The sequence below is a fragment of the Molothrus ater genome, chromosome 1 (assembly GCF_012460135.2).
Source record: "Molothrus ater isolate BHLD 08-10-18 breed brown headed cowbird chromosome 1, BPBGC_Mater_1.1, whole genome shotgun sequence".
NCBI lineage: Eukaryota > Metazoa > Chordata > Aves > Passeriformes > Icteridae > Molothrus > Molothrus ater.
The window spans coordinates 152,921,616-152,935,657 of NC_050478.2; the positions used below are offsets into that span (position 1 = coordinate 152,921,616).

At 53.3% G+C, this 14,042-nt stretch overlaps 1 protein-coding gene across 1 annotated transcript in view; it reads right to left on the reverse strand.

Moving 5' to 3' along the window:
- The window catches only part of SCRIB (scribble planar cell polarity protein), a 110,180-nt gene that overhangs the window by 75,917 nt on the left and 20,221 nt on the right, over positions 1-14,042 (reverse strand). Inside the window, exons 2-8 of the mRNA XM_036404404.1 lie at positions 9,201-9,318; positions 8,944-9,022; positions 7,492-7,581; positions 6,814-6,870; positions 2,751-2,814; positions 1,182-1,256; positions 636-780 (exon numbers count right to left, since the gene is read on the reverse strand). Of these exons, the coding sequence (XP_036260297.1) occupies positions 636-780; positions 1,182-1,256; positions 2,751-2,814; positions 6,814-6,870; positions 7,492-7,581; positions 8,944-9,022; positions 9,201-9,318 (628 nt within the window). The remainder of the gene's footprint in view (positions 1-635; positions 781-1,181; positions 1,257-2,750; positions 2,815-6,813; positions 6,871-7,491; positions 7,582-8,943; positions 9,023-9,200; positions 9,319-14,042) is intronic.

The following is a 14,042-nucleotide window of genomic DNA, read 5'->3' on the forward strand; positions in this document are numbered from 1 at the left end:
CACTCACCTGTGATCCTATCCAGGGTCACACAACCCAACCACGCAGGCTCTGCTTTTCCTCCCAGCAGGCCTGGTCACATGAAGCACCTGCACTGTCCTGCAGAGCTCTGCTCACCTGTCCCACCCACTGCTCCTGCCCTGTGTATGGCTGTGTCCATGAATCCCTGATTCCATGGCACAGATGGAGCACCTGCACTGTCCTGCAGAGCTCACCTGTCCCACCCACTGCTCCTGCCCTCTGTGGCTGTGTCCATGAATCCCTGATTCCCTGGCACACATGAAGCACCTGCACTGTCCTGCAGAGCTCTGCTCACCTGTCCCACCCACTGCTCCTGCCCTGTGTATGGCTGTGTCCATGAATCCCTGATTCCCTGGCACAGACGAAGCACCTGCACTGTCCTGCAGAGCTCACCTGTCCCACCCACTGCTCCTGCCCTGTGTATGGCTGTGTCCATGAATCCCTGATTCCCTGGCACAGATGGAGCACCTGCACTGTCCTGCAGAGCTCTGCTCACCTGTCCCACCCACTGCTCCTGCCCTCTATGGCTGTGTCTGACTCCCTGATTCCCTGGCACAGCCCAGTTTCTGTTTCTGGCCAAGGAAGCCCTGCAGCATCCCCAGCTGGCAGCACTCACCGATCCCATCGGGAATGCATTCCAGCAGGTTCTGTGACAGCAGCAGGTCTGTCAGTGCCACCAGCCCGCTGACCTCGTTGGGCAGCTGCTCCAGTTTGTTCTCAGACACGTCCAGGCACACCAGGCGGCGCAGGTTGCCCAGCTCCTGCAGAGAGAGGAGAGCCCGTGGCTCAGGACAGGGCTGGGCAGGGGCGGGTGTGTGCTCATGGCTTAGGGAGCAGCAAGGCAGGGAAGTTTAGGGAAGTTTAGGGAAGGGAAGTTTAGGGAAGTTTAGGGAAGTTTAGGGAAGGGAAGGGAAGTTTAGGGAAGGGAAGGGAAGGGAAGGGAAGGGAAGGGAAGGGAAGGGAAGGGAAGGGAAGGGAAGGGAAGGGAAGGGAAGGGAAGTTTAGGGAAGTTTAGGGAAGTTTAGGGAAGGGAAGGGAAGGGAAGGGAAGGGAAGGGAAGGGAAGGGAAGGGAAGGGAAGGGAAGGGAAGGGAAGGGAAGGGAAGGGAAGGGAAGGGAAGGGAAGGGAAGGGAAGGGAAGGATGTGCTGAGCAGACACTCACTGGCGGCAGTGCCGAGAGCTGGTTCCGGTCCAGCCACAGCTCGCGCAGGTTCGGGAGCGCGCCCAGAGTGTCCGGCTGCAGAGACAGGACAGTGAGGGCATCAGCCAGGGCATCAGCCAGGGCATCAGCCAGGGCATCAGCCCCTTGCAGGGACAGGGAGAGGCTGCCCGAGGATGTGCAAACACACCACTCTGCACAGCCAGGCACTGCTCTGCCTCTCAGCCCTGGGAGCACACTGGAATACCTGGGCTGGCTCCAGTGGCAAACACTGACAGCATCAGCAGGACTGCGTCACCAGCAATGAGAACTGAGCCTGCAGCACAGCTCTGATGGAGAGCAGCTCAGGGAGCTGGGGCACAAGGGGGCTCAGGGGAGATGCTGCTTCCTGCAGCTGCCTGGCAGGAGGATGGAGCCAGGTGGGGGTCAGGCTCTGCTCCCAGGGAACAAGGGACAGGATAAAAGGTCTCAAGTGGTGTCAGGGGAGGTTTAGGTTGGATATTGGGAAAATTCCTCCTGGAAAGAGCTGTCCAGCCCTTGCACAGGCTGCCCTGGGCAGAGGTGGAGTCCTCACCCCCGGGGTGACGTTAACAGCTGTGTGGATGTGGCACATGGGGACATGGGTTGGTGGTGGCCTTGGCAATGCTGGGAGAGTGGCTGAATTCAGTGGTCTCAGATGTTTTTTCCAACCTAAATTATTCCATGATTCCAGGGGGTTGGAAGTTCTTGCCTTACAGAAGAAATGCATCTTCCTCCTCTCAGACATGAAAATGAACATTTGGGTACCACTGGCCAGCTCAAGATGACCCGGTGGCACCATCAGCTATGACAGACACATGTGCACATCCCACAGCCCCCCAAGCAATCAGGGATTGGAGTTTGCCCCACTGGAGCATGGCTCAAGTGTCACACACCTGTTCTCACAGGTGAGCTCAGCCTGTGCACAGCTAAGCTGCATGAGCCCCTTTGCCACCCAGCTTTGAAGGGTTTCTGCCAAAACCCACTCCAGAACACAAAGAGGAAGATCCAGTAATAGCTTAATCCACAGCTGCAAATTGCAGAGTACCACAGGGTGGCCCCAAATGCCCAGATAACCTCAACTCTGAGACTGTGCCCTCGCTCTCCACATGCTGAGCCCTCCATGGAGAGAGCCCCTACACTGGGCTACCCTCACTGCCATGGACAACATGGAATGGCCCAGCACTGTGTGGGGCAGAGATCATATCAGAAAGCAGAAAGGCAGGAAGCTGGATGAGAAGAAAAACAGCTGGGGGCAGTGCAGGACAGAGAAGGGAAGCACCAGAGCCTTGCTGGAAAGGAAAGATCCTTGGCAGCCAGACAGGAAGAATCACCATCCCAGAGCCTGGAAAGGACAGGGCAGGCAGTGTGTGAGGCCAGCAGGACACGAGACACAAGGGCTGACACATGGAGAGAAAATTCATCTGGGAATGGTGACTGGGCCATGCTGGGCAGACCAGAACCTCCCCAAATAACCTGAGGGCCTATCTCTTTGCATTTCAGGTGGAAACCCCTGCCAACCACCCGAGCCCCTCCCCAGCAGCCCTCACCTACCAGCACTTCCAGGTCATTGCCACCGAGATCCAACTGCTCTAACTTGACAAGGAAGGAGAGGGAGCTGCAAGGCACAGGGGACAGAGAGATAAAACAAGAAATAAAGAGCGGAAGGTTAGCACCTGGGACACACATTGCACAAATCACACGATCTCCAGCAACTCCTACAGCAGGTGGGGCGATCCTGGCCTTTCTCACGGTCCCTCTGAGCCCAGCACTTTGTGGAGCTGCTCCCTTCCCCACGCCAGACTGTTCACCCCAGGGAATGGGTTCAGAGGCTCCAGCAGCCCCACTGGTACCAGTTTGCCTTCTGCCCCTCCCACCACAGCACTCCCTTTGATTAAAAGCACAGCAGCTGAGCAGCCACACCTTGCCATGGCTGCTGCTCCACAGCAAGGACAGGGACCTGGGCACGGACTGACAGGCAACAGGAGGGGCTCAGCAGAGGACAGGACATGTGTGGGGGGCAAGGGGAGCACACAGCTGCAGGGACAGGGAGGAATGACAAATTCCACAGCCTTCCCCAAACAGGATGCTCATGCTTCTGAAGAGGAAGGGAAGACAACAGTGGCCTGATGTCTCGGGTGAGGGGAGCGTGTACAGACAGAAGCTCACGATGAAGGCACTGCACAGGACCTGTCCTCACCCACACCAGCAGCCCTGAGCACCCCACACACCACACCTGGGGCTGGGCAAGCCCTGCAGTCCCACAAACCCAGGGCTGGGTTCTCACGACATGGTCCAGGTGCTCATTTGTCCCCACACCTGAGTGTGACCCATCCACTCCAGCTCCCCAGAGGGCTGCTGCCCCTCACTGTGTGCCAGCTGCCAGCCCTGCCCACTCCCCAGCAGGGAACAGCTTCATTCTCCTCTTCAGGAACTGTTCCAATAGACAAATCCCCATATTTCTCTGGAAACAGATCCACCTCTCAAGGCCACCCAAATCAGGGCTGTTGGGGGTGCAATAAAAGGGAGCTGTGTTGCCTGTAAAAACATCTGGGCTACTCAGGAAAATGAATTTCCTGCTGCATGCAGCAGTGGATTTTGAGATAAACTCCAGCAAAGGTTTACCAGCAGTTTCACCCAGAGGATCCTGTAGCACAGCACTCCTTCACCATGGATGTACACCAACTCTAACTCCTCTGGAGGTGATGCAGCCCTGACTGTCCCTCTGCTCCTTCACAGCTTGAATTCCCAAAACAAGTGACCTGGGGAATCCACATCTGGGGGATCCACAGACAGCCCTGACTGCCCCTCTGCTCCTTCACAGCTTGAATTCCCAAAACAGGAGCAAGTGACCTGGGGAATCCACATCTGGGGGATCCACAGACAGCCCTGACTGCCCCTCTGCTCCTTCACAACTTGAATTCCCAAAACAAGTGATGTGGGGAATCTACACTGATGACACCTGGCAAAAGGTCTCAGTGTAGACCCACCCTCCACCATTCCATAAGAATCCAGGAGAGCTGCCCTTCCCAAGTCTCTGGCTGCGTCCCCTCTGCATGGGAGAAATGAGGGGTGATCATCAGCTGCACAAGCTGAACCATTCCAGAACTCAGGCAACATCAGAAGGCTGACCAACTACATGGAATTCTGGCAAACAAAGGTCACTGCAAGCTGGACCTTTCCACAAGCTCTACAACAACAAAACACCAAAAGGACCCTGATGCATTATGCTGCCCCAAACTCTCAGCACTGAAGCCCACCTATCAATCCACTGGGTTCAGGAACCCTGGCAACAAAGCACCAGCCATTTCTTGCTTAAGTCATTCTCCTCTTTGGCAAGGCCCCCTGATCTCATTTAGAGCTGTTTTTAGGCACAGTGTGCAGCCAGAGTCAGTCCCAGGGCCTCAGGCAGAGAGCCCCACAGCATCACTGAAATGGGTTTGGCCATGGATTCCCACCTTGTGCTCAACTGATACCTCTGATCAGATCTACCTTGGCTTCAAGATCCACGTTCTACTTCTGGAAACCACCCCAAAACAGAATTTGGGGAATTGGGGAAAGATGAAAAGAAGCTGAATTTGCATTACAGAGTGAGTATCAAGCCTGCATTAACCTTCCAGTGAAAATACCAAAACGTCACAGCACACTACAAGCATCCTGCTGGATGGCACCCAGAACTACCAAAGGGCAACATGGAGCACTGGGCAAGAGAGATCTTCCCAAAAACCCAGCACTGGGCAAGAGAGATCTCCCCAAAAACCCAAGGGCTGTGGGCCACACACTGAGTTCTCAGGACTCCAGAGACTTGGTGGCTCTGAGATGGCCAAAAGTATTGGCACTAACTTCTCTGCTGTGGTGTTGATGGATTTTTAGGACAATGTGAGAGATGAGAATTTGACTCCAAGTTCTCAGAAGGCTGATTTATTATTTTATGATATTATATTAAAAGAAATGATATACTAAAACTATACTAAATAAAGAGAAAGGATACAGACAGAAGAATGAATTATAAAAACTCATGACTCCTCAGAGAGTCTGACACAGCTGGCTGTTATTGGTTATTAAGAAAACACAATCCACATGGAACCAATGAAAGAATCACCTACCACATTCTAAAGCAGCAAAACACAAGGAGAAGCAATCAGATAATTATTATTTACATTTTTCTCTGAGGCTTCTTAACTTCCCAGAAGAAATCCTGGGAAAGAGAATTTTCAGAAAATATCACAGTGACACTCTGAAGTTTGGAAGGCCAGCCTTGGATGAAGCTGCTGCACCTCTCTGCTGACATGGGGTAAGCCAGCTGTGGTACCTGCCAGTGTGAGCACCCAGAGCAGGGACAGACAGCAGAGCAGCCCACAGCAGGACCCCAACTCCTCTGCTTGCCAGTTCTCAGCCCAGAATAAGTGTCCGAGGCCAGGCTGGACGAGGCTTGGAGCTCCCTGCACCTTGGAAGGTGTCCCTGCCCAAGGCAATAATGGGCTGGAACGTGATGAGCCTTGAGGTCCCTTCCAAGCCAAGCCATCCTGGGGTTGCAGGATAAGGAGCTCTAACCCAGACTGTCCTCTGTGGTGACACTCCACGTGGGACCACCTCAGCTGTCCCCTCCTGTCACCTTTCTGTGACAGAGCCACTGCTGGGCACAAGGGATGTGCTGGCTGGCATCAGACCAGGCCATCTGTGATTCTTATCTGTGCTCCCACGGGGGGAGTGCCAGCAGACAAACTGAGCTCCTGCAGGAACTGTAAGGGAGCTCTGAGGACAGGTGACAACAGCCGCACACATCACACCTTCACTGAGGAGTTCAGGTGGCCCCAAAACAACTGCTGCTCAAAAAGGAGTCAGCAGAATCCTGTCAGTGACACCCAAGGAAAGCTGGGGGAATCATCAGTGGGATGCATAAGCAGGCAGGAAACGAGCTGACAGAGCTGCTGGAGGGCAGGAAACTCAGCAAACTCTGATGGGCCAGAGCAAAGACTGAAGTAGCAACGGGGCAGTTCTCCACGTGCATCCACCTGAGAGCACCACCTCCACCATGAACCATGTTCCCTGCCAGGAACTCATCCCTATCCCTGACTCCAGCATGAGGAACAACACTTACCTCTTCTCCCTTGCTGGCTTAGCTTTGTCTGCTGCAGGGGAGGCAGGTATCCCATCCAGAACAACCAGGAGGGATATCCAACAGAACAGATGTCAGCAGCAAAACAGACCCTTCAGCTGTGCTCCTCAAATCCTGGACCTCACTGTGCACAGAGCTCCTCCTACACCCCCATCCACAGTTTTCTCTTTCTTTCCAAAAGAATCCATCGCCTGCTCCACCTCTTCAGGAAAAATGGGGTTCTCACTATTTCCAGCAGCATTTTTTGGGAACCCTGCCTATTCTGAATCAATCCTTACACAGGCTGAGTACAGTCTCTGAACATCCTTTGCTGCTCTCCAGGCCTGCACCATCCTCTCCCTCCTCACCCCAATTTAAGGAAATCCAGCAAGGTGCAGCCTATTTGTGCCCAGCCTGAGCCCTCCCAAGCCAAGTGATGGTGCCTGCACTGGTCCCTGAGGGAAATCCAGCAAGAAGGACCAGGCAGGAGACTCCTGCAGCCCCCAGACAGACACTCACGTGGGGAGAGTCTTTAGCAGGTTCTCACGCAGCTCCAAAGTCACCAGGTTTGCCAAACTGCAAGAGAAAAGGGAGCAAGAAAGCCAGGTTCACTGGACAGGGCTCAGGGATACAAGGGGCTGCTCATGTCCCTTCCCTTGGCACCACCCCTGGTGTCCTGTGCAATGCATGGATGTGCACACGTGGATGGAGATGTGAACAGCAACACGATGAAAATGGCTCTGGTGGACACGGGTGCTTGCTGCAGCCACAAGGAACAACACTGTGCTCACACTCAGGACAAGGAACATGCTGCCACAACAGGACTGTCTGCCCAAAAAGGTCAAACCCCTCTCATGAGGAAAGGCAAACCCCACGGGAGAGGCACTGCACCCCACGAGGCCACTGGCCAGCAGCATAAATCTGAATCAAACGTCATCAGGCAGCCCACACCTGCTTGGAAAGGGGCAAATGGGCACTCAGAACACAGGGGAAAACTGGATTTGAGAAGACTGGATCAATCCTTGCTGTGCCACAAACCCCAGCAGGAGAAGCAGCTGGGATTAGTAGGAAGCTCTTTTAACAACCCAAAGCTGCACCTGGCTTGTCCCTCCAGGTCCTGCCACTGTCCTGGTGCCAGCAGCAAGGTGTCCCCAGCCCAGCCCCTCCCCAGGGGCTGCCAGAACAGGCCATACTCACTTCCCAATGTCAGTGGGGAGGCTCTGCAGGGACACATCGTTCAGGGCCAAGTGGCCCAGGCTCCGGAGCTGGGTGAAGCCCTCGGGCAGCCTGTGAGAACATGAACAGACCCCGTTAATGCTGTGTGCAAAGCACAGAATGCCCCAAAACACTTAGATCCACCAAAGCCAATCTCATCCCAGTTGGCATCAACGTGTGGAAAGGAGAACAGGAACCATCACCAACCCTGGCTGCTGATCCAGGACAAGCTCTGCTTCCCAGACCACAAAACACACTTGCACCAGGCATTACCTGTCCAGGATGGCAAACCCCGCCCTGCAGTACCTGAGCACAAATCCCAGACTAAACCATGCCATGGGAGCACTTACTCTTGAGGAAAGGAGGGCTCCCAAGCATTCCAAGTGCCCAAAACAAAGGGCATCCCTGCAGATGACACCGCAGCATTCCCCAGGGCCAAGCACCATCACAACACACCCAAGGTGTGACAGAACAGGGGAAAAACCCTGGAAGGAAATTCCTGGAGGAAATTCCTTTGCTTCCACAGGCAGCTCATAGAGCCCCCTCAGAACCCACCCCCCAACTCATCTGAACCCTGAGCAGAAAAAGCTCTGACAAGTAACTCCCGCTGCAGAAGTGCTGGTCACTCCTGTGGTACAGGGACTGTCACCAACAGGGAGGGAAGCCTGTCCCACTCCAGCAGGGCCTGGGACCAGGAGAGGAAGCAGAGCCAAATGTGCCTCAAACCTGGGCAGCACCTGCCCTGAGCACAAAGGGACAGCTGGGGCCACAGTGGCACCTGCAGGGACCCCTGCGGCATGACACCAGTGCCTGGAAACGTGGCTCACTGAGGCAGGGGAGCCACACTGAATGCCAAATTTATGTATTAAAAGCTCCAAAGTACTGAAAGACAATTCCTGCTTGGGCACAGCTCTGGGCACTGAGGGAAGAAGGGTACAAACCATGGCTGTCCTCAGTTCTGAGTAACAGAGAGTGGAAAAGGGGCTGAGAGGGGGCAAAAAGGGCTGAGAGTGGGGCCCAAAAGGGGGTCTGGGGTGCAGAAGATGGCATGCAGGCTTTTTCTGCTCTGCATTCTGGTTTGTGACCAGTGCAAAGGGAGTGACAAACTCATTGCAAGAGGACACAAGTCCTCACTGCTGGCACCAGCACAACAGCAGCTCATCACCCACAGCCCCAGGCCCTGAGGACGGAGCTCAACCAGCTCCTCCACCACCAAGTGTTCCAGTGCCAGGAGAGTGCCAGGAACACTTCCAGGCACAGGAGCCTCTCCAGGGCCAGGAGAGCAGACACTGCAGCTTTGGAAGAGGCAGGGCAACCCCAGCCTTGGCCTGACAGGGACGCAATTACAAGATGAAGATCAGAGAAAGCCAGGCACAATGTGCAATTCCACTTCTCCTTCTCAGCTGGACTAACGGGGTGCACGTGCCTTCCTACCTGGAGAGAGGATTCCCACTGAAGTCTGCGATTTCCAGGGATTTGCAGAACTTGATGCTTTCAGGAATTTCTGGAATGTCTGGAAAAAGAACAGGTGAAAGAACAAAAGAGGCCTGAGCAAATGGGAGAGCAGGTAGTGGTGGCAGCCTGAGACACGTCGAGCAGAGGAGTGCTGAGGGCAAGGAAGGGCACAGCTTCTCCCCAGCCCGGGGGCACTGTGGGGTTTGGGCACTGCTGCTGCCCAGCTCTGGCCTCACCGTTGCGGGAGATGTCCAGCTCCACCAGCTGCATGAAGTTGGCCACCTCGGGGGGCAGCCTCTGGATCTCATTGTCGCTCAGGCCCAGCTTGCGCAGGTTCAGGAGCCTGAAGAAAGGCTGAGACAAAGGGACACAACGGGGTCAGCAGCAGCTCTGGGGAACACCCAGAGCATCCCCCCAGACCCTGCCTGCTCCCACCCAGCACCCCATCCCACCAGGGGCAGTCACTGCGTGGATCAGAATCCCCATGAAGGGCTACGAGGGGTTCTTGTACCTGCGGGGTGCCCCGACAAAGGTGAGGAGTGACAAATCTGACTCCACGTGCTTAGAAGGCTCATTTACTATTTTATGATCTATATTATATTAAAGAATACTATAATAAAGAATACAGAAAGGATACAGACAGAAGGCTAAAAGATACTAACAAAAAACTCATGACTCTCCAGAGCCTCACACAACTTGGCCACAATTGCCCAATAAGTAAAAACAATTCACATGAAACCAATGAAGTAACCACCTGTTGGTAAACAACGTCCAAACACATTCCAAAGCAGCAAAACACAGGAGAAGCAAATCAGATAATTATTGTTTTCATTTTTCTCTGAGGCTTCTCAGCTTCCCAGGAGAAGAATCCTGGGCAAGGGGATTTTTCAGAAAATATGATGGTGACAAGGGATGAGGGTACAAGAAAAAAAGCATGAATGAGTTTAGGTTGATCACTGATTTAGCTTTTGGGACCCCACTGCTCTCCTCCCTCCTGCAGAGGACACAGATCACACATTGCCTGTTTCCTACATAACAGCTCCCCTCAGGCTCTGAAGCCCAGCACCACAGGGAAGTCACCTGGAGCAGCTTGCAGCAGACACTTGAGTTTGTGGGGCAGGTCCAGAAGGGCCAACAAAGGAGAAACACAAGGAACGCAGCAGCCCAGAGAGCTGTCCCTGCTGCTGTGCAGCACGCTTGGTCAGGACATCAGGGGCAGGTCCCCACACCATCAGGGACAGGCTTGTGCCAGGTGGAAAAGGCACAGGTGAGCTGTCAGCACGGCCCCAGGTAACACTGAACTAGACAAGGCACAAAACTCCTTTCTAGAAACACCACAGCCATAGGAATGGTGGCTGGAAGGGCCCTCACAACATCTGACTTTTCCACACACCCCTTGGGGCTCCCAGGAGTCCATCAGCTGCAAATGGCAAATTCCAGGATCCACCAATCACTCCTCCAAGTCACCACAGCCCCAGCGAGCTCAGTAAACACAATGTACTGTAATTATCAACTGACCACATACTGCAGCTGATTCTAACCACTGCCAGAGGTCAGCTCCTGGACAGGATGGGAACCAGGGCTGGGGTGTTTGCTGCATTTCCTGGAGTGTTTCGGAGCACTGGGAACAACAAACAACAATGTGGGGCCACTGCAGAAAACGCTCACAAGCGACCGAGGACGAACTCAGGTCTGTGCAGGGACATGCACAGGCCATGTCTAAATTACATCACCCCGTGCTTGTCCTCAGCAGAGGCAGGGAGGGATCACAGCAGCACAGGAGAGGCAGCCCTGGGGTCATCCTGAGGTCCCAAAGCACAGCCAGAGTCAGGGCTCCTCCTGCAGCCCACACTGACAGGCACCAAACCAGAGCAGGCTCTGAACCTCCCTCCTCAGGTGCCTTTCCAGGTGCCCACCTGCACAGGAGCTGCTGGGCAGAGCTCCCCAGGAACTCCTGGTGCCTTTCCAGGTGCCCACCTGCACAGGAGCTGCTGGGCAGAGCTCCCCAGGAACTCCTGGTGCCTCTCCTGGTGCCCACCTGCACAGGAGCTGCTGGGCAGAGCTCCCCAGGAACTCCTGGTGCCTTTCCAGGTGCCCACCTGCACAGGAGCTGCTGGACAGAGCTCCCCAGGAACTCCTGGTGCCTCTCCAGGTGCCTCTCCTGGTGCCCACCTGCACAGGAGCCGCTGGGCAGAGCTCCCCAGGAACACCTGCAGGTACCTTCAGGGGTGGGGCACCCCCAGGACCCCCAACACTGTGGAAAATGAGAGCACAGAGCAGACGAGGGAGGAGCAAGCAGAACCCTGAGAAGATGCACAGGGCACAAGCGAGCTGCTCCCCTCCTGCAGCGACAACCAGGAGCTCTGCAGGTGTACCTGGAGCAGTTTCTGCACACACCCAAGGCTCTGCAGCTCCCAGCCCCACAGGACACACTGCTGGGCACAGGTGTGTGTCTGAGGGGCACAAACCCCAGCACAGCCCCTGCTGCTGTCCTGCTTCCACTCTGCACAGGGGGAGTGACCAGGGACCAACAGCACTGATGGGAACCTCACACCTCTCATGTCCTAAAGAATTATAATAATTGTGTAATGAGTAAATAAATTTAAAAAATAACCCCTCTCACCAGCTCATCAGTGGCCCTGTTTAACTCTGTTTATCTAATGCAGACCAGCTCAGTGAAAAGGAAGTGGGTGAAAGTCTAAAAGACAACAAAGGTCCAGGGGAGCAGAAGTTTACAGACTTGATTTGCTATTGTTTCCTAGAGCCTTCTCCTAATTTTAGAATGCAAGGAAATTCCAGACAAGACACGGTGCTGGCCTGCCAGAGTCTGCACACTGGAAAATAACCACAGGGGCTGAGCACCCCAGCCCAGGCTGCAGCACTGCTGCCCTGGCACAGGTGGCCTCAGAACACATCTCCACACTTTTAAATGATGTTAGGTTTATTAAATGAATAAACCCAGGCTGTGCGTGGTGCAGCAGCTCCAAACTCCTTCCTTTTTCTTAGAAAAAAGGTTTCTAAACCCCCTGGCACTGCCAGAGCTGGGCACTGCCCATGTGCAGAGCTGCAGGAGCTGCGTCCCACTTGGCAGAATCACTTACACTGGACCTGAACAAAACATTTAGATGTGACAAAAAAAAAGTAAAACCAGCCAACAGCCATCAGGGGTAGCCAGAAAAACAAACGTGAGAATCACAGTGTTTTCGTGCCTGAATGCAGGATTTACATTTGCCAAAGAGAGATGGCAAGAGGATGTGACCAAGAGCTGCAAGCGCTGCCTCTGACATGAATTTCCACGTCATTTCCAGCTCAGTATTCTGGGAGCCGAAGACTTCAGCTCAGCCCAACAACTCAAAGCAAAGGCTGCACAGGAGATTCACTTGTGACACTTGAAAGTGAGAACAAACTGATTAAAAAATTCTTACCAGAACTAAGAGTGAAGCCTTGATTACACGTCTCTGCAGACTGGCAATTATCCCTTTTGCTAATCAAAGCTTACCCCAATTCCCAGAGCTGACAAAGCAAACCCCTGGATTTGGCACCACATTTAATATCTCAAATAAAGAGAAACTCCCCCAGCTTCAACATTTTCCGATTTATAAAATAAAACACCACCAAATCTGCCCAACCCAGGTCCCTCAAACTGGACTCAGAGTACATTAAAAATAAAAGTTTGAAGAAAAAAAAGAAAAAAGGTAAGCCCAATCTCTCCCTGTTTCCTGGCAGCCCAAAGCCCAGAAGGACCAGCACAGAAATATTACAGCACACATGAATCCAGAATCAGCACAGGAATATTCCAGCAGCTCAGAGTGTGATGGAAGTTATCACTAACAAACAAAAAAAAAAAGCTAAAGATTAGGGGTTACCAACATAATAGCAGCTGGGTGTAACTGGGGGAAAAAGCCTTTGCAAAGCAGGGTGCATTACAAAGATATTCTCTGTTGAAGCATGGGAGTATTCACAGGGTAGATAAGGCAGAAAACAGCTACAAAACTGTCCTACAATTCAAATTCAGGGACATGAGCTCTTACAACACCCAGAGCAGCCACAGTGCAGCCAACTGGAAATATATGAAATAGTCACTAATTAAGGACAGGTATAAAGAGTCTGTAAGAAACCATACGCCAACAGATAGGAAATGCTCCACAAAATGACAACATTGCAAAAAAAGGCAGAAAACTGTGAAATTCAGGCTTCAGCGGGTTTTCAGATGTAACATCCTCCCTCCTCAGCAGCCCCTTGAGAGCCAAATGTATGCAAACACATCCAAGTGTTTTTGCTAAGTTCTGAAACTAAATTCAGGTACTTCAGTCTTCTAAAAAGTCAAAAAAGGCAACCCAGACCCATGGATTTTTCAGTCAAAACAGACTGAGCTATAACCTGATATAACATCCTTCCAATCCTTTGCATACCACCCATGATATACATGAAATAATTCATGTTGGAAGGTACCTGGGAGATCTCCAGCCCAGCCTCCTGCTCAGGACAGGATCAGGATGAGGCAGGGCAGGCTGCTCAAACCATGGGGGATGGCCCAAAACGCCTCTGGGCCCCTGGCTCCACCAAATAAAGATCCCCCCAGGGCAGCCTCTTGGCTCCAGTGGGTCACAGGCCTCTGTGAAACCAATAAAACCCCTCAAAGACCCCTCGCTGCTGCTGCCAGTCACATACTGAGGGGGTCAACAGCACCCATGAGATGGAACCAGCAGAATTTGGGGGTTCCTCGTGAGCCAAACCCTGCCCAGTGACACCCCACAATCCCTACACACCCACAAGTCTCACAGCTCCCCTCTACAGACCTGTCTCTTCCTTTCTGCATCCTGTCCTTGTCACAGGGTGGGTTTTTTCCCCCTAAACTGGAGAATGGAGACACCTGGAACTGGGTTTTCAGTGCTGAACTCTGTTTTGACTGGAAGTTATGTGATGGCAGTTTTGGGGTGCCAAACCATAGAAAGGTTTGGGAAGAAAGGGACCTTCAACACCACCCAGTCCCACTTGTTGCCATGGGCAGAGACACGTTCCACCAGCCCAGGTTGCTCCAAACCCCATCCAGCCTGGCCTTGGACGTTTCCAGGGAT